Genomic DNA, 19,281 nt, shown 5'->3' on the forward strand with positions numbered 1-19,281 from the left:
AACTGGGCAACATTAAATTATGCTTGTTAAGCACTATACCAAAAATAAATAACAAATATATACTGATTGATTGAACATTTTAATGAACAGATTGCAGAATGGGTACAGCACTACGGCTCAATACACACAATTGTTAAGGGGATGCAGATCAGAGAAAGACTTTCGTCTTGTTTACATCAGGGTCCCCCATTTTCAATTCATGACATACACAACATACAGATATAAGAATCTAATCGAATCATTCTAAACTAATCTAATCATGACATTTAAGACATGCATGACATACAGATATATATCTCTGCGCACCAGACTGTGCTATTAAACCAGGAAGTGCAGCACTATGTTGAGCCCATAGATACATATAGAACTATATATCTATGGTTGAGCCTGTCAGCAGTATAGCCACTACTGCCCTGCGCTGCAACACAACAAGAGTGAACAGCGGTCTCACGCTGACTGCTCACTTATTATGTTGTTCCATTGGATTCGTTTTGGATTATTTGGGCTCAAACCGTACACTACACGGACCCGCGGTCTCTCTACCTGCTCTGATGGTTCACAGACCTCACATACCCCAGCAGCCCCACTCATTTCATATCAGCTAACCAATAACAATGATTTATATCTTTAATTAAGAGTCTTTCTGACGTCTCTCTCTCTCTCTCCCTCCCGCTTTAATTCATTTGCGTGACACAATTCGAGGCTGATTTATTTGTACACTGAGTTGCCTCGCCTCCAACTTCCATTTAATCAGCCTGCAATTACATAATGAAAAAATATTCTGGGGAGTGCACTAGAGGCCACTGTAGACCTAGTATCTCCTTAGAACTTCTATCACAGACTAACGCAAGATATAAAATCCCTCTAAAGTATTTAGCAGTGCCGCTGAATCACTGGGGTGGCCTATATACCACAGTAGCTGTGATCATTGATATTACACCACAGATTTACACCCTGGTGGAAAAAGCACCGTTCCTGTTCAAGATTGGGGCAGTTCTGGTCGATTGGGGCAGTTCTGGCCGCCACAATGTTAGCTGATAACATTCTCTATCTGTTGTTCGACTGTTGGTGACTTATCAGTGGTTTCCATCACGCTCAGCCCAGGTTCCGTGTATTCATGTGTGTTTCTCAGATAACTGAGATGAATAATTACCTGACGGTGCCCGCATCTTCTCCTGACTCCCCGACCATCACTAGAGCCAGATTGGCCTCGGGTAAGTCCAGCCATCCCATTCACAGCCACGTAACGACAACATCAACCACAGCCACCTTTTTATTGTTGCACACTGCAAGCACACGGTGAACCAATGGGATGAAATGATGTTCGACACCATTTCATCGTCCAGGCGAACCACCAGCACCAGATAACGTATGGTCAGAGTCACACACTAGTTAGTTACTGTGTAAAAACACACTCATATCTGAACCACCAGCACCAGATAATGTATGGTCCGAGTCACACACTAGTTAGTTACTGTGTAAAAACACACTCATATCTGAACCACCAGCACCAGATAATGTATGGTCAGAGTCACACACTAGTTAGTTACTGTGTAAAAACACACTCATATCTGAACCACCAGCACCAGATAATGTATGGTCCGAGTCACACACTAGTTAGTTACTGTGTAAAAACACACTCATATCTGAACCACCAGCACCAGATAACGTATGGTCCGAGTCACACACTAGTTAGTTACCGTGTAAAAATACACTCATATCTGAACCACCAGCACCAGATAACGTATGGTCCGAGTCACACACTAGTTAGTTACTGTGTAAAAACTAGAGGTGGGCATAGATAATTTTTTTTAATCTAGATTAATCTATCTGCAATCCTGGATTTAATCTAGATTAAAATGGCAAATGCCGAAGGCATTCAAAATATGTGTGTTCTACCCAAATAATGACCAGAAGTAAGTCCTTACTTTTTCTTTCCTCCTTACGTTTCTCAGGCCAGGTTGCCCATTACACCATGAGCCCATCTCCCGTTTCCAAAATGCATTACAGACTGTTTGAAAAAGCTGTTTTGCTATGATAATTGGTAATGAAATATCAAAATAATGTTCAATAAGATGTACTTGTGTTTAATAAATTGTTTTATTCAGAAGTTAACACAAATAAATAATATTACCAGTACAGAACAGTACAGTATCTAGCATACTCTCAGGAGCAAAACAGAAAGAAGCATTTCAAACTTGAACTATGTGACATGGCTTGACTCAATCAGTCCAATCTCTATTTCTCCTTCTTCCACCAGTCACTCAGGCAGACCAGCTTGTTTTATGTAGCGGTGTCTACTTATAGTGCCTATAATATTTTTCCTGTTGGGTGCCAGACAGGGCAAAACCCTGACAATGCAAATCAAATTACCTTTTTAATTGGTTAATTAGGCCTATAGCTCCGGCATAAGACTGTACCACATAAAGGTAGACAAATAATTTAATTAATAGTAGGCCTAGACTACTGAGCAAGCTAAATCATAGGTTAGTTTGCTAAAATGTAACAATCAATTACCTTTTCATAAATTCAAAAACCACTCAAGAGTCATGCTCAATTCAAAAGCAAAATGTCCATGTATTGGATTCAATTCAAATCATAAGAAAACATTTCATAAAACAAACAATTAATTTTCAGTCCAGCATGTGTGTTAAACTCCCATAAACCAGTCAGGTCACTCAATTCAGTTCAGTCTGTGGGGCAGCGGTGGCCTAAAGGTTAGAGAAGCAGGTTTGTGACCGGAAGGTTGCCGGTTCGATCCCCGGGACCGGCAGGAACACCAACCGCTGAAGTGCCCTTGAGCAAGGCACTTAACCCCCAACTGCTCCAGTGGAGTTGCTCAGTGGCCAATGGTGTCAACTGTGGTTGTACTGGGCAGCTCCCAGGTGTGAATGGAACTGTGTGAATGTGAAGCAGGGCGTTCCTGAAAAAGAGCATCTGTGCTCAGCGAACCTACCCTGGGTAAATAAAGGTAAAAAAATAAATAAAAGAAAAATAATAATAAAAAAAAATATATATATATAGATTAATGGCGTCAATTATATTATCGCGCGATACTAGTCTCGCGTTAACCCAGCACGTTAACGCCGTTAACGGCCCAGCTCTAGTAAAAACACACTCATATCTGAACCACCAGCACCAGATAACGTATGGTCCGAGTCACACACTAGTTAGTTACTGTGTAAAAACACACTAATATCTAAACCACCAGCACCAGATAACGTATGGTCCGAGTCACACACTAGTTAGTTACTGTGTAAAAACACACTCATATCTAAACCACCAGCACCAGATAACGTATGGTCAGAGTCACACACTAGTTAGTTACTGTGTAAAAACACACTAATATCTGAACCACCAGCACCAGATAACGTATGGTCCGAGTCACACACTAGTTAGTTACTGTGTAAAAACACACTCATATCTAAACCATCAGCACCAGATAACGTATGGTCCGAGTCACACACTAGTTAGTTACTGTGTAAAAACACACTCATATCTGAACCACCAGCACCAGATAACGTATGGTCCGAGTCACACACTAGTTAGTTACTGTGTAAAAACACACTCATATCTGAACCACCAGCACCAGATAACGTATGGTCCGAGTCACACACTAGTTAGTTACTGTGTAAAAACACACTCATATCTGAACCACCAGCACCAGATAACGTATGGTCCGAGTCACACACTAGTTAGTTACTGTGTAAAAACACACTCATATCTGAACCACCAGCACCAGATAGCGTATGGTCAGAGTCACACACTAGTTAGTTACCGTGTAAAAATACACTCATATCTGAACCACCAGCACCAGATAACGTATGGTCCGAGTCACACACTAGTTAGTTACTGTGTAAAAACACACTCATATCTGAACCACCAGCACCAGATAACGTATGGTCAGAGTCACACACTACCGGTAGTTAGTTACTGTGTAAAAACACACTAATATCTGAATCACTACACCAACTAACGCTAGGCGACGATCACTGTGTGTCTGGATGGACTGCCCACGCTACTGTTCTAGCAGCAATATTCCACTCTTTGATATTTCCCCCCCTCTGATGGAAATTTGCATGTGCCAGCCAGCATGTAAACCAGTGTGTGGTTTCATTTTAGGCAAAGATACTGATTTCAAACCTGTTCAGAAGCAGAAAGGGACCAAAATCAGTCCAGGTACAGGTATGTTGTGAGTGTAGAGATGGTGCGTTTTAATTTAGTTTTCTTTAAGTTGTGGTGACCAGAGAGATCCGCCACAGTTATGATCCTAACATTGCATGCATCATCTCTCCCGCTTGTTAACATTCATGAATGCTTCACGCATGGGCTTGGTCGTATTGTCTGATTGACAGGTCCGGGTTTAGATCCATTTTATGAGCAACAAACACAGGGGAAAGCCGCCCATTTTAAGAATTCACATGATGTTCTCCTTGTGCCCCGGGACATTATGTTCTCCCTGTGCCCCGGGACAGTTGTTTAAATGCAATATATCAATGCAGTCCCTTTACCATTTACTAGCTTATTGGTAAAAGGACAAAATTGTGTTCCAAACCACATAATATAATGGGTGAGTCTAAATGGGCCACCTTTCTTTTTTTGCCTATTCCATGGTATTAGACATGTTTGAGTATACAGTACACAGTCCTCATTCCAAATGATGGAAAATCTTACAAATAGCACCTTTGACAGCTATTTCATATAATTTCATATCGAGTGACCGGAGATTAAATAACTCTGCTAAAACAATGATTTATATCTTTAATTTAGAGTATTTCCGATGTGTCTCTCTCTCTCTCTCTCTCCCCATTTAATTAGTCATTATTTATTTGTGAACACGCACCACTCTCCTAAAGCTAGGGATTGGAGAGAGAACCCCCCCCCCCTTTATGAAGCCATAATAGGTTTGTGTGAGCTCTTACATCCAAATTAGGTTTTAATTGTGAATCGGACCTTCTAGCATGGCTCGTTTGGGTCTAAGGGCTCACAGAAAAATTGTATGGCCTCATAAACTGAGCCCCATTCATTGTCTATGGAGCTTTGTTACAGTTACATCACCGATTGGAGGGTTCTCTCTCTGATTTCTATCTTTAGGAGAGAGTGGTGCGAGTTCACAAATACTGACGGAACTGTCCTGTGGAAGAAGGAAGAACGTTCTGTGAATTCTTAAAATGGGTTGCATTATTACATCTGGTGAAAATGTGATTTCCAAGTCAAAGTGCTACTCACTGTTCCAGCATGCTTGCTTTGCGTGCTATTGTGAAAACGCCTCGGAATGGACTTGTCAGTTTGGTACAATGATGTTGATTCATTGGTGACTTTTATACCTGTTGTTGTTGTTGTGACCCATGTTCTCCTCCCCAACTCTCTGTTGTGTGTTTGTGGACTCGGAAAGGAATTATTGTTTCTTGGCTGATTTAGAAAGGGATGGTTTTGCGTCCTCTAAAGCTGTCCCCTTGTCCCAACCTGTCCGCTCAGACCCGCAGGCCTACAGCATGAAGGCGATGTCGGACAGCGTCCCCACCATCCAGGTGGACCTGGCCTCGCCACAGTCTCCCGACTCCGTCAACCTGATGGACGAGTTCCGACGGGCTGGCAAGCAGGACAAGGGGGACCGGGAGGGGGACCGGGGCCTGATGATGAGACCCCCCGGGGAGGGGAGAGGCAGGGCGGCCGACGGGGACTCTAACCCTAGGCTTATGAGGTGCCTGAGCGACCCGGGTCCCGGCGCTGACGAGGAGGAAGATGAACCCTTCCTGCCCTAGGATAGCTCCTCCCACTGGGCCCGGACGAGGGGGGGGGGGGACGCACATGCCCCCACCACGGTGGGGCAGTAAAGGAGAAAGGACCACTAAGCCGACATCTACTTATAATCATCTCTTTGGTTAGGAAATCAAACAAGCCAAAACTGGTTATGAGCGTTGTTATGGTCTATGCTCTATGAACCAAATCAACAAAAGAGCAAAGGCGATTGCAACAGAACATTTAAAAATAGCCAGCTGTTTTTGTCGTTGCCTTTTTTATTTTCTTCAAATTGGATGGGAGAAGCAGTGGCTGCTATCTGGGAGATTTTTAGCGTGGGGGTCAGTGGGGACAGAACTATGCATTACCAAAGGTTTGGACTGTTTTATTGTCTGACCCTGTTTCATGTTTATTGATTTGCTGTCGACATTAGTTTTATGTTTTTAACTATCATTGGTCTGCTTTTAAAGCTGCAGTCTGTAAGATGTGTGTCGGCATGGCAGGGCCTCTTAAAGCTGCAGTCTGTAAGATGTGTGTCGGCATGGCAGGGCCTCTTAAAGCTGCAGTCTGTAAGATGTGTGTCGGCACGGCAGGGCCTCTTAAAGCTGCAGTCTGTAAGATGTGTGTCTGCATGGCAGGGCCTCTTAAAGCTGCAGTCTGTAAGATGTGTGTCGGCACGGCAGGGCCTCTTAACACTTTGAGTGCCAGTGACGTGTTATGTCGTCTTTTCATGCCCCCCGTTGAGTGCCGACGACGCAAATTGTCATTTGATTTTTTTATTAGCTATCTGAATTCATATTTCATCAACCGAGTCTCCCGTTGGTACAGCAGCCCCTCTAGGAGCTCAGATGGGAAAATACCGCCCCCTATCGTCTATCCCTGTGTAACTGCACCCCATTCGATTAGACTGCTGGATCTGTGTGGGGGGAGCCAACTGGCTCCATTATGCTGGCGAGGGATCTGATGAACATGGAAGTGATCGCGAGTTGGAAAGCAGCCTGGAATATATATTTACAGCAGCCAATAATCAATCAATAAACGCGATCGATATTTGGAATGGCGATCAGGAATTGGAATAATCTTTTTGGAGAACATCTGATCTAAGGTAAGGAGTCTTATGTTACCAGTTTTAGGATGAGATAACCGCGTGTGTGTGTGATGTTGAGGAAATGAGGTAATCGATTTCTCAGCTCGCTTCTATAGCGTGCATAAGTACACATATACTATCGATAATCTAGCGTTTATTTGAAAACGATTCATAAATAGGCAGACAAATGACAACGTGTAGTGTATTCGAGAATATTCCAATAAATGCTGTTTATGAGGGAATCTTTCTATTTTCCGGAAATTTTCGAGAAAACGATAGCTTTTCGAAATGCTATAAAAAGGATATGAACCGATAAAAAAAAAAAAAAAAACTCTGTTTCGACAATGTTGACTGCAAACAAGTCATTGATAAGCGACGGGCAGATTAGACACATAGCCATAATTTAAAACATAGATTATGCGTTTTTAACGCTATCATTGAAGTGGATGATGGCACTCAAGGACATTAATCAACGTTATGGCCGGCACTGAAAGTGTTAAAGCTGCAGTCTGTAAGATGTGTGTAGGCACGGCGGGGCCTCTTAAAGCTGCAGTCTGTAAGATGTGTGTAGGCACGGCGGGGCCTCTTATCCTAGATGTAAACAGAGCACGTAAATAATAAAAACTTTTGCTCACAGCACTTGATCTGTAGACATTCCATTGAGACGATATTTCGAGGAAGACTATCTCAAGTTCTAAAAAAATATACTTAGTTGCGTTAAATCACTTGAAGTGGCTGAATGTCTGATCTTACAGACTGTAGCTTCTATATGTCGAGAAATAAAACAGTTGTTTTATGTCTGATACAAACTATTCACCCGGTGCTTGTTATCTGGAATGGAATCTCACCATTTTTATTTTATGTCAGGGTTAACGTTGACATTCTGTTTGTGTGACCCGGTACCAGTCAGAGCTGGTCTGGGGTCTGTCCTAGGATGTATATCCAGTGTACATTGGATGGCAGGGAACGCTGGGTGTATTCTGTATTGACTCGCCATTGAAACCGCCGTGCAAAGGACATTCAGGACACGTACGGGAATGTGTCCAGCGCGGACCTAAAAACTCTGCACATTTTGACCTTATTGCTCATTTCAACAATGCTCAACGCAAAGGAAGCTGACTCTGAGACAGACTCAGTGCAGAGTTGAGTGGTGTATGTGATACTGTATGATTACCACGTTGGAAGAGACATATTGCACAAAATAATTGTCCGTTTCAGTCATATCATCTTTTTAAAAAAATTTCCTCAATTCAGGATTCCCTTTAAGAAAACACAAGTAAGGAGTACATTTACACTTAGTCATTTAGCTGATGCTTTTATCCAAAGCGACTTAGAATTGTGTGTACATGAATGATCTCTGAATCGTGTCAGTGTTTGGTAGCCTCTGTATAATATTCATCCATCTCATCGGTATGACCTTGGACATTATTGATTCAGACTTCTCCTTTTTAACCCTTGGGTCACACGAGCCATACTCTTACTTAATATCTCACATTCAATGTTTTTATCGAAAGACCTTTAAAAATCATGCGCACCACACCTCGCAGGCACATCACTCCCATTGGCCAGGTTTAAATGTTTTATTTTATTTAGCCTGCCCCGTCATAAGAGGCTTTTAAATCCCCAGGCGGTGTTGAACTCAACTCAACATTTTCAACCATGTGTGAAGGCGAGTATATGTATAGGAATTCATCCATGCCCACAAACTAACCTTCGGAGCCAAGACTATAGGCATGCCGTGTCAAACAAGTACTATGCAGTATATAAAAACATGTAAAATGTGTAAATATTGATAAAGAGGTGTTTATTGGTTGTAATATATTTATTAATTCTATAAAAAATAATTATAAAAAAAAAAAAAGGATGTCTTTTAATCATGCAAAAACCTTGAGGCGAACTCCCCCTCTGCAAATATCAAGGCTGACATCCAACACAGGCATTAAGATGACCTGCTAGTTAAAGCTGATTCCAGTACAGCTGTTGTCAAGCGAGGGTGAAACATCACTATTCTGCACGCTAAAAAACAACAACGTTGTAGTAGAATCTTGTGAGTGAGTACCGTTTTAAGACTTGAGAAATTCTCTACTGTATTGTATAGTGGTTGTATAACATGTAAGGTACTCCGTGTAGGGGGAAAAATGAAAAAAGTACATTTCTTGTCTCTTATACACACAGCCTTGGGGGTGAAGGGGAATATTATTCCATCAATCTGTGCTACTACTGTCAATGCAATATGATATACTGTAAGTTATCCATTCGGATATCTCAACTGAGAACCCTAATCGTGTCGCATCGGTTATTACTTGTTTGTTTTTTTATGCATAATGGTTGAATTGCAGTGCTATCAACATGGATGAGCTCACACTTCACTTTCATTCCACTCACGCCTGCTTATTGTCATCAGAAATTACCACAGCGAGAGTGTGACGTCTAGTTCCAATCAATGTGGTCCCGCAGGCCAGTCCATCGAATCTGGTGTGGGACATAGGTGTTGACACACACGCACACACACACACAGTCTATCTCACGAGGAACCTGGACTGAGGCATTGTTGGTAGTAGATGGTTATGCTGCTGATAAGAGCACCTCTGGAAAGCTCTCATTACAGCTGAGGGAAAGCGCATGAGAGGCGCAAAGTCTGTGTTTGTTTACTTCTCTCCTCCCTTCTTCTCTGTCCCATCTGTTAGGGCTTACCGTGGCTGCAGAGGAGGGTGTGTGTGTGTGTATAGTGCACACATGCACAATGGTAGTATGACCCGTGTGTGTGTGTGTGTAGTGTACACGTGCACACTGGTAGTATGACCCACGTGTGTCTGTCTTTGTGTATTTTAAATAGGGATGGGAATTGTGATTAATTTGGCTGAGGATTCATCTTAAATTATGTTATCGGCTAGCCTACTAGGCTAAAATGATATGGGGGTAAAAAAAATAAAATTATTATATTGACCATTAATTTGGGCCAACAACCTGACAATTGGTGATAAATATATGTGCATTGCAAATTCCACATGTTATTTTGGAGCCATCGCCTGTTCCAGCTACAGGTTCAGTTGAGATTAACATTGCAGTTAATTTCCATCGCCAACTAGTACGTCGCCCCCAGCGATCAATGGACTAGTCGTTGGCTAATTCATTCCCATCTGTAATTTGAACGTGTATCTGTAATGAGCCTGTACTGTAAGTATTCCCTCTGTTACCGTTCTGTGTGGTAGAGCTCTCCGTCTCATCCCTACTCCCTTTCTCTCTGAGAGGAAGGGCAGTTGAAGGTGGAGAGATAGGAAGGTCAAACAGATAAAGCGTCTCGTTTTCCCGGCGGGGCCAAATTGAATTACCCCCGGAATGTCGGTGGTGCGTCGGGCCGTTGCTCAAACTGTCAACATGGATAAGGCCACAGGGAGGAGGGCTTGTGGATAAGAAGAGAATAGGGGGCTTTTCTGTCCAGTTGGCGTTTGATACTTTCCCCTTCAAAATCCTCTCCTTTTGTTTAAATGATACGCATATGAACTGGTAGTGTTACACCGGCAAGCTGCTGAGATGGGATGCAGTTGCCTAACCGACTGTACACACTGGGCAATCTCTTTGTGCAGCTGTGAGTGGATGCTTAATGCAGTGCTATCGGGAAATGGCAACCTATTATTACCTTTCCAGATGGTCTCGTAATTTGGCATCTATTTAACTGCAGTTTATGTTACCCTCTTGAAAAAAAATTACTATACCCTAAACTAAAGGGATATTTTTTATTATTTTTTTCCCTAGTTGATTCTTTTTCCTTTTGTGATCAAATGTTTTTATTGCGTAACAATGCATGTACATCAGAAGATCATCCACAATAACAATCAAAGAAACGAACGCACAAAAATACAAAACAGTGCTACGCAGACGGTAACCTACATTGCGGAGAAAGGCTTTTTTACTAGTAACTTCAGTTTTTGGCTAACAATTGCTTTTTAGTTAATATTCCACATTAATACCATGGGGCATAGCTAGCCACAGCGAAGCTGTTAGAGGGAATATGAAGAGCTTTTTCTCTCAATGTAACAAATGTCCAGTAAAGAGCAGTAACTACTAACTAAAATGAAAAACCCTCAGAGACAGGAAGGCTACAACACATATAATATACTGAAATGCTATTCATGATATCATTCATGATATAATCCATGACGCTACATGGACCAGTTGGTGTGACTACATTGATCGAAAGGCCCAAAACCACCAGCATCTGTCCCACCAAAGTGTCTATTTGCCCTTAAGAATTCCTCTCTCAAACCCCGCCCTCTTTACTTGATCCTCCAATCACAACGGTTGCATCCGAAGGGATGCATTCTTTGGAGCAACACCACACACATCACTACCTTTGGGTAACATTTAAGTGCGGACACTTTGATCTTAAGCAATATAACTCATAATAGGAACCTACTTTGTAGTACTTATGTCTGTTAAACCTATAGTGTGGAACATTTTGTCTCCACCTATTGGCAGTGAGAGTAAGTAGTTATCTGTGTTCGTCCTCGCCGTTTAAATACTTTAAAAATTTCAAATATATATATATTTATTCCTTCCTCTGAATGCAGGGTTTCTTTTTTTAACTGGAGCATCCACTCCAGAAACTATTCTTAGACTCTTCTTGGGTTTTCCCGCCATTTTCGCTCTGTCGCTACTGTTGTTGTTGTTGTTGTTCTCTTCCTCTCTGGGCTCTGGCAGACTAGCCAATCATAGCTGGTTGATGTAAAACACATCACTACCGGCGCTAGCGTGGGAATGTCTAGACACAGACACTACTACGGTATACTGAGAAATACAGAGAGTCCCCTGGTTGTGATTAATCAGCACTGTGAAAACTCGTTAGTCAGAGGGCTTAAATGTAACGGACATTCATTTATATGTAAAGGTTCCACACTGCAGCTTTAATGTATATGACCATCGGTTTGCCTTTTGTTAAAACATTTGCTTAGAAAGCAATGTCCTCTTAAGCAAAAAAAAATTATAATAATTACATTCAAGTGGCTTATGTTTTGTTATTTTTACACTTTTCAAATGATGAATGCTTATTTTAATCACTTAATCTATTCACACCGAATGTTGTTTTACAGTAGTGAATTGATTCAAGTAATGCAGAGTTTTTCTTGTCCTCGTGGGAAGATTCTTTAAAGAATTTCAAGGTCTAGGCCTCTGGTTAGACCGAGGTCTTCACATTGCTTTTCTTTGCTACATGTGATCCATAACGCTCCATGTGCTTTATCTGTGTTCAATTGCTTTACCGTACAAAGATTGATCTTTTATTTTCTCGTTGTGTGTTTCACAGGGGCTCAACATGTTTTCAGATCAGATAGAAAGACAAATGTTATTGTCCCCGAGTGGAAATTACTTTACTAGGTTTAATGTGCTTTACGTTGCCCCAGGTGCTTGGTTCTTGAATGCTTTATACGTTTGTTTTTTCATCTCATGGTTACCTCACTGTAACGGCAGTCCAGTGGCATTTACAACACTCCAACTTGAACGCGTGCCATCGTGTGTCGGGGCCCTGGCTTCATCAACTACCCTCACTGTGGGATGAATTTACAACTGCTTGTTAAAATATCTGTAATGGTATTATTGAGCATATGTCAAAAGGAAATGGCCCTGTGAGCTCAGTGTTCCCAAGTCCATGAAAAACGAACGACCAGTGTTCCTGGTTTCGCTTTTCTATTGAGTCCATGTGTAACGCTTGTGCAATCCACTGCATGGTCCAACTGTACTGTATGTTCATACACAACTGGTTTCCTTGAAGCCTACATAGTATACTGTAAGACTAACCACTCTGCAAGCGCATGTGAGGACACATTAGCATTTATTTCTACATGTACTTTGCGGACATAAAGGTAGTACGACAAAGTGATGACGCGCATGGTAAAGCCTGTTTCAAATGACCACCAACATAAGGGTTGAGTAATGTCACCATTATGAAGCTCTAAAGGCTGTCTCCTTGCTGTGTTCGTCATGTCCTCATCACTGATTGCCTATAACTACTACTTATCATACACGCCACGATATTACACCCATAGAGTTGCTATATATATATATATATATATAGCTATGATTACACCACAACAAGCACTTTAACTAAACATTTATCTCAAACACTAATGTTAAAGAGAGAGCAATAAATGGCTGTATTTTAGCGTACAAGCTGTGCATGGCGACTGGAGACGCATCACAGGGGAAGTACTGTCTCACAGTAATGTAACGCAGCCTTACAACATTAAGTCGCTCCACAGTTGTAGCCGATGCCACTGGGCAGAGGAACCGGGATGCAATGTTGAATTCTGGTAGATTCCATGCTATTCTACACTTGCACAATGTGGGGGCGTCAACTCTTAACAGTAAACCTTTTTACATGAAATACAGCCCAAAAACCTTCGAAAAAAGTGACGATAAAGTTGTTTAATTGACGGGGAAAAGTTGCCACACTCAATGTATTGTGAAGGGACCGGAAGAAGTCTACGGGGCTAAAGACGTAACCGGATATGATATCTTCATTATGAATTGAAGATGGGGGACCCTGATGTAAACGAGACGAAAGTCTTTCTCTGGTCTGCATCCCCTTAACAATTGTGTGTATTGAGCCGTACTGTATTGTACCAATTCTGCAATCTGTTAATAACGTTTTCAATCAATCCCCACATTGTGCAAGTGGAGAATTAGCTTGTGATAGCGAGGCATGGAGATTGTATCGCCCCATGTTTATTCACATTTTTGGTTTCATCCATTTTATTTTCCTTTTTGTTTGTTGGGTCTGTTTTTGTCCGCTAATTATTTGTGATTTGCAAATGTAGAACTTTTGAATAATAATAAAAAATATTTTTATTTTATATACAAGTGAATATTTTTTCGGGGAAAAGATGTTATAAGAATCTATGATGATGTACAAATCAAAAAGAGATGACACTGCAAGTGTGCACTGTCTTGTTAATTAGCCTATAGCTTTGAGCATTCCATCCCTGTACTTTACTAACGAGCAGTAATGTCCACTGAAACTACACCAAATTAAAGTTTTACTTTATAAAACTTGTGTTTTTTCTCTTATTTAAGTCATGAATCTGACATACGATGCACTTAAAATGGTTCCAATCCTTGGCAATGGGATATATTAATGCTGCATTCATGTCCTAATAATCATTCAAACTACTTGTTGGGTCGGAAAAACTATTTAGAAGTGTTAACACGTATTTGTGCAAATGTGTGGCTTTGCTTTATGCTTGTGATAATTATACTATTATTTTGCCACACTTAGCAGTCAGCCTGCTATCTTCTCAGTCTTCTATATCTAGTTCATGCTTTGTGGCTGAATTTGAAAAGTCAAGCAGGAACTAAAAAGTCCAGCTTTATGACATAGTATTTCAAATGGTTGAAAATGATTTGCACTGAAAATCGCACCTTATGTTTGTTTTAATTTTACACAATTGTTTGCAAAAAATAGGAGGCCCTCTGCATGTCGTTGCATCTCTGTTGACAACGTCAGTTTTTAAATGGGAGAAATTGGGGTATATCTCAAAACTGATGTGAATGTTAGTATAATATAGTTAGAATATAGTAACAAGCTTATACGACCTGAGAGCTGATGTGAATGTTAGTGTGTAGTTAGAATGTAGTAACAAGCTTATAGGCCCTGAAATCTGATGTGAATGTTAGTGTGTAGTTAGAATGTAGTAACAAGGTTATAGGCCCTGAAATCTGATGTGAATGTTGGTATGTAGTTAGAATGTAGTAACAAGGTTATAGGCCCTGAAATCTGATGTGAATGTTAGTATGAAGTTAGAATGTAGTAACAACAAGTGTGTATGACCTGAGAGCTGATGTGAATGTTTGAATGTAGTAGCAAGCTTATAGGACCTGAGAGCTGATGTGAATGTTCGAATGTAGTAGCAAGCTTATAGGACCTGAGAGCTGATGTGAATGTTAGAATGTAGTAGCAAGCTTATAGGACCTGAGAGCTGATGTGAATGTTAGAATGTAGTAACAAGGTTATAGGCCCTGAAATCTGATGTGAATGTTGGTATGTAGTTAGAATGTAGTAACAAGGTTATAGGCCCTGAAATCTGATGTGAATGTTAGTATGAAGTTAGAATGTAGTAACAACAAGTGTGTATGACCTGAGAGCTGATGTGAATGTTTGAATGTAGTAGCAAGCTTATAGGACCTGAGAGCTGATGTGAATGTTCGAATGTAGTAGCAAGCTTATAGGACCTGAGAGCTGATGTGAATGTTAGAATGTAGTAGCAAGCTTATAGGACCTGAGAGCTGATGTGAATGTTAGAATGTAGTAACAAGGTTATAGGCCCTGAAATCTGATGTGAATGTTGGTATGTAGTTAGAATGTAGTAACAAGGTTATAGGCCCTGAAATCTGATGTGAATGTTAGTATGAAGTTAGAATGTAGTAACAACAAGTGTGTATGACCTGAGAGCTGATGTGAATGTTTGAATGTAGTAGCAAGCTTATAGGACCTGAGAGCTGATGTGAATGTTAGAATGTAGTAGCAAGCTTATAGGACCTGAGAGCTGATGTGAATGTTAGAATGTAGTAGCTATAATCTCTCCCACATGACGTGAATGCAGCAGAAGTATTCTTGCCCCTGCAATGCAAAGCATATTTTGTTGTTTGCAAGAATTAGCGCTAATAATTGCAACCAAGCATTAGAGCTGCTATGACAGCTACAAAAGCTGTAATTAACACAAAGATTCAATGTCCCAGATGACATCACTGGTGGGCATATTTATATTATTCTCTTCGGATCAAATAACAAACTCGGCAAGACCGACGGCTTCTCAGTTACAGTGGGTGACAATATTGTCACAAGGAAAGATGAAATTACATACCTAGGTTCCATCCTAGAGGCAAATCTTTCCTGTGACAAAATGGCATCCAATGTAATAAAAAAAGTCAACCAACGAACTCGATTCTTGTACCGGATCTCCTCTCTGGTAAACAAGAATACCCTGAAGACTCTGGCAGGAGCACTCATTCAAGGGTACTACGACTATGCTTGCACCTCATGGTACCAAAGCATCTCAAAGGCGCTAAAAACAAGATTACAAACATCACAAAACAAACTGGTCAGACTACTACTTGACCTTACTCCTAGAACCCACCTCACCCCTGCCCACTTTGACTACCTAGGATGGCTTAGAGTAGAGTAGACGACAGAGTACAGCAACTTGCAATGGGCCTGGTCTACAAGATACACTATACGACTAAGGTACGACTGGCCCCTACAAATGTCCTAACCTAGTTGTACAGTAAATGACCAAGTAAGGCTTTGTCAATATTCCAATGTACAGTGTAAAATGTGTGTGTGTCCCCTACCCAACCCCCCCCCCCCCCCCCCACCTCCAATGTACAGCCCTCACCCAACCCCACCCCACCAACCTCCTCCAATGTACAGTTTCTACGCCAAATGTATATACACTCCTTTTCTGGACACTTTTGTATCACAAACAGTACTGTATTTGCAAATCTGATATGTCATAAATGTATAGATGTAGCAGTACTGTCTATCTGTATGTCATGTATGTCATATATGTTATGATGAATTGAAAATGGGGGACCCTGGTGGAAACAAGACGAAAGTCTTTCTCTGGTCTGCATCCCCTTAACAATTGTATGTATTGAGATGTACTGTACTGTACCCATTCTGCAATCTGTTAATAAACTTTTCAATCAATCAATCAAACATGTCAAAATACTTCCCAAAGGTCAGTGAATACCACAACCACAACACCAGAGGGAGCTCAACAAATCATGTTAAACTCAGATTCGGCTCAAACAAGGGACTAAACACGTTTCGCAATTATGCCACATCAATGTGGAATGCCCTACCCAAAGCTGTAAAGGAATGTGAATCACTACCCACTTTCAAAACCACTCTCAAAGAGCACCTACGGGAGACTGCAATTCGAAACTGGCCCCTGTAAATGTCCTAACCCAACCCCCTCCAATGTACAGTAAATGTCCTAACCCAATAACACACGAGACCCTCTTCTTGGGACCAAGTAAGATTTTGTCGATATTCCAATTACAGTTTCCCCCATCCCGCCTACCCAACCACCTCCAATGTACAGTTCCCCACCTACCCAACCCACCTACCCAACCTCCAATGTACAGTTTTTATGTCAAATGTATATACTCTCTTTTTTTAGACTCTTTTTGTATCACAAACAGTACTGTATTTGTAAATCTGGTATGTCATAAATGTATAGATGTAGCAGTACTGTATCTGTATGTCATATGTTATGATGAATTGAAAATGGGGGACCCTGATGTAAACAAGACGAAAGTCTTTCTCTGGTCTGCATCCCCTTAACAATTGTGTGTATTGAGCTGTACTGTATTGTACCCATTCTGCAATCTGTTAATACAATTTTCAATCAATCAATCAAGCCTTGAACTTGTAATACATTGTCTGACCAGAAGGGGGAGTGCTATCATGAATTGAAAATGGGGGACCCTGATGTAAACAAGACTAAAGTATTTCTCTGGTCTACATCCCCTTAACAATTGTGTGTATTAGGGCTGTCCCCGACTAAGGATTTGGATGGTCGACTATGATTGGCCAAAATTTGCCGTTAGTCGACTATTGGTAGACAAAAAAAAATATATATATAATATCTATATATTTTTGTATCATTCCATTTGGGCTGTGGGGGTGCTTAATGTCTGAAGGAGTCGACTAAAGGCTTCTTGTCCTCTGCAAAAGCATGCAATTGGTCCACTGATGGATACATCTTGATATTTGTCTAGTCTAGTGTGTTCATTAGATGGGTGAAATCCTCTTTCAGTGCCTCTGTGCCTGTTTTCGTATGCAGTTAGCCTCTGGTATGCGTGCCATTAGCGTTAGCCACGCTTATATGCCTCTTTTCTTTTGGAAAAAATGATAAAAAAAATTATTCATATTTTTTTGTTTTGTATTGACTAAGAGGTCTCCTTTCGACCGATTAGTCGACTAATAGGGGTCAGCCCTAGTATTGAGCCGTACTGTATTGTACCCATTCTACAATCTGTTAATAAAATGTTCAATCAATCAATCAATGCTACACTAAATAACACCAACAAAAATGTGAAATTCACCACCTTGAAAACGGACACTACCTTCTGATTACTTTGGGAAAGAGTTGTCTCATTTATACATTTGGAAAGGCATTTTAGGACTTGCCACTTAGTTGTGTCTAATAAACTCTAAAATGAATTGGCTGCCCTGCCCGAAAAATAAATGCCATTCCTTTCCCTTGGCAGAGGCATTGATTTGCATGGGGAAGGAATATGAATGTCTAATGAATGTGAGGTATCCAGGCTGAGAGCCTGTCCTATTTTGGCTGAGATAGTTTATTTGTTTACTCATATTCTGTTGCTGTTAAATCACTGACTCATGTTGCTTGTTTGGCTCGAGAATCAAACTGAGCCTGTGTAATTATAATTTTTTTGGAATGGATTTGCTCCAAATTATATGCAGTCATTTTAACAGCTGACAGTGTTTTTAATTTTTTTTGTCTAACATAGTTTGTGTTTCTGGGTGGGCGAAGTAATGACACATGGAAATAATTGTAATACAGTATGTGACTCCCAACAGCTAGGATTACTATTGTTTGAAAATATTGTTTACCCAGACTTATTCAAACAGGTGGCTCTGTTATTTTCCATGATCATATTAGATTTCCTAAGTCAATAATAACAGGAGCTTGCACTCTTGCGTTTTTACAACTCATTCTTCATGGTCTCCGAATGCTTCTTCATTCACAGTGGGACGAATACCGTCTTGCATTTCATCAAGTCTGAGAGCTCTGACTGAATGTGCTCAATTACCAAGAGGTCCAGAGAGGCCTTATTCGTAATTTCACACTCTTTAGCACAGAGATCTTCAGTGTTGTGCCCCAAGGTATGGGCCTTGTGGGTTCTCAGGCCTCTGGGATTCATCCTGCTTGCCTCTCACATACTCACTCAGGGTAGTGCCATGGAGCAGCAGTCTTGTTGCCTTAAATGCAAGGTGTTTCAGCCTTATGATGTATGACGAGGTCATCACTAAATCAAATCAAATGTATTTGTAAAGCCCGCAATCACACATTAATGTCCCCATGGGCTGGACAAGTCTTCTTTAAACAAGTCAAGAAGAAATATCACAATAAATCAAGAACAAAAAACCCATCATGAAATCCAAAACAACACTCCCAGACATACCCCAGCGAAGGTAAGGAAAAACTCACTAAAAACCTAGCAATAGGAAAAAAGCACCACAGGCAATGTGGAGGAGATACACCTTGCACCTTGGCTAGACACTGACCTAAGGAGCAACATGAAAGAAAGAGATAGACTGAAAATAATCGCTCTAAATTCACGGAATTCAGAAGATTGGTTAGCATATCGCTCTTTAAGAAATAAAGCGACAAAATTAAATAAACTGAAAAAAAGGCTATACTACCAAT

General features: G+C 40.9%; 1 protein-coding gene across 1 annotated transcript in view; it reads left to right on the plus strand.

The window, feature by feature from the left end:
• slc9a1a (solute carrier family 9 member A1a) overlaps nt 1–13,843 on the plus strand; it is a 109,861-nt gene extending 96,018 nt beyond the window's left edge. Inside the window, exons 11-12 of the mRNA XM_084336880.1 lie at nt 1,133–1,214; nt 5,479–13,843. Of these exons, the coding sequence (XP_084193006.1) occupies nt 1,133–1,214; nt 5,479–5,765 (369 nt within the window). The 3' untranslated portion in view covers nt 5,766–13,843. The remainder of the gene's footprint in view (nt 1–1,132; nt 1,215–5,478) is intronic.
• The last annotated feature ends 5,438 nt before the right edge of the window (nt 13,844–19,281 follow it).

Source organism: Notolepis coatsorum (genome assembly GCF_963971535.1).
Source record: "Notolepis coatsorum genome assembly, chromosome: 19".
NCBI classification, from domain to species: Eukaryota; Metazoa; Chordata; class Actinopteri; order Aulopiformes; family Paralepididae; genus Notolepis; species Notolepis coatsorum.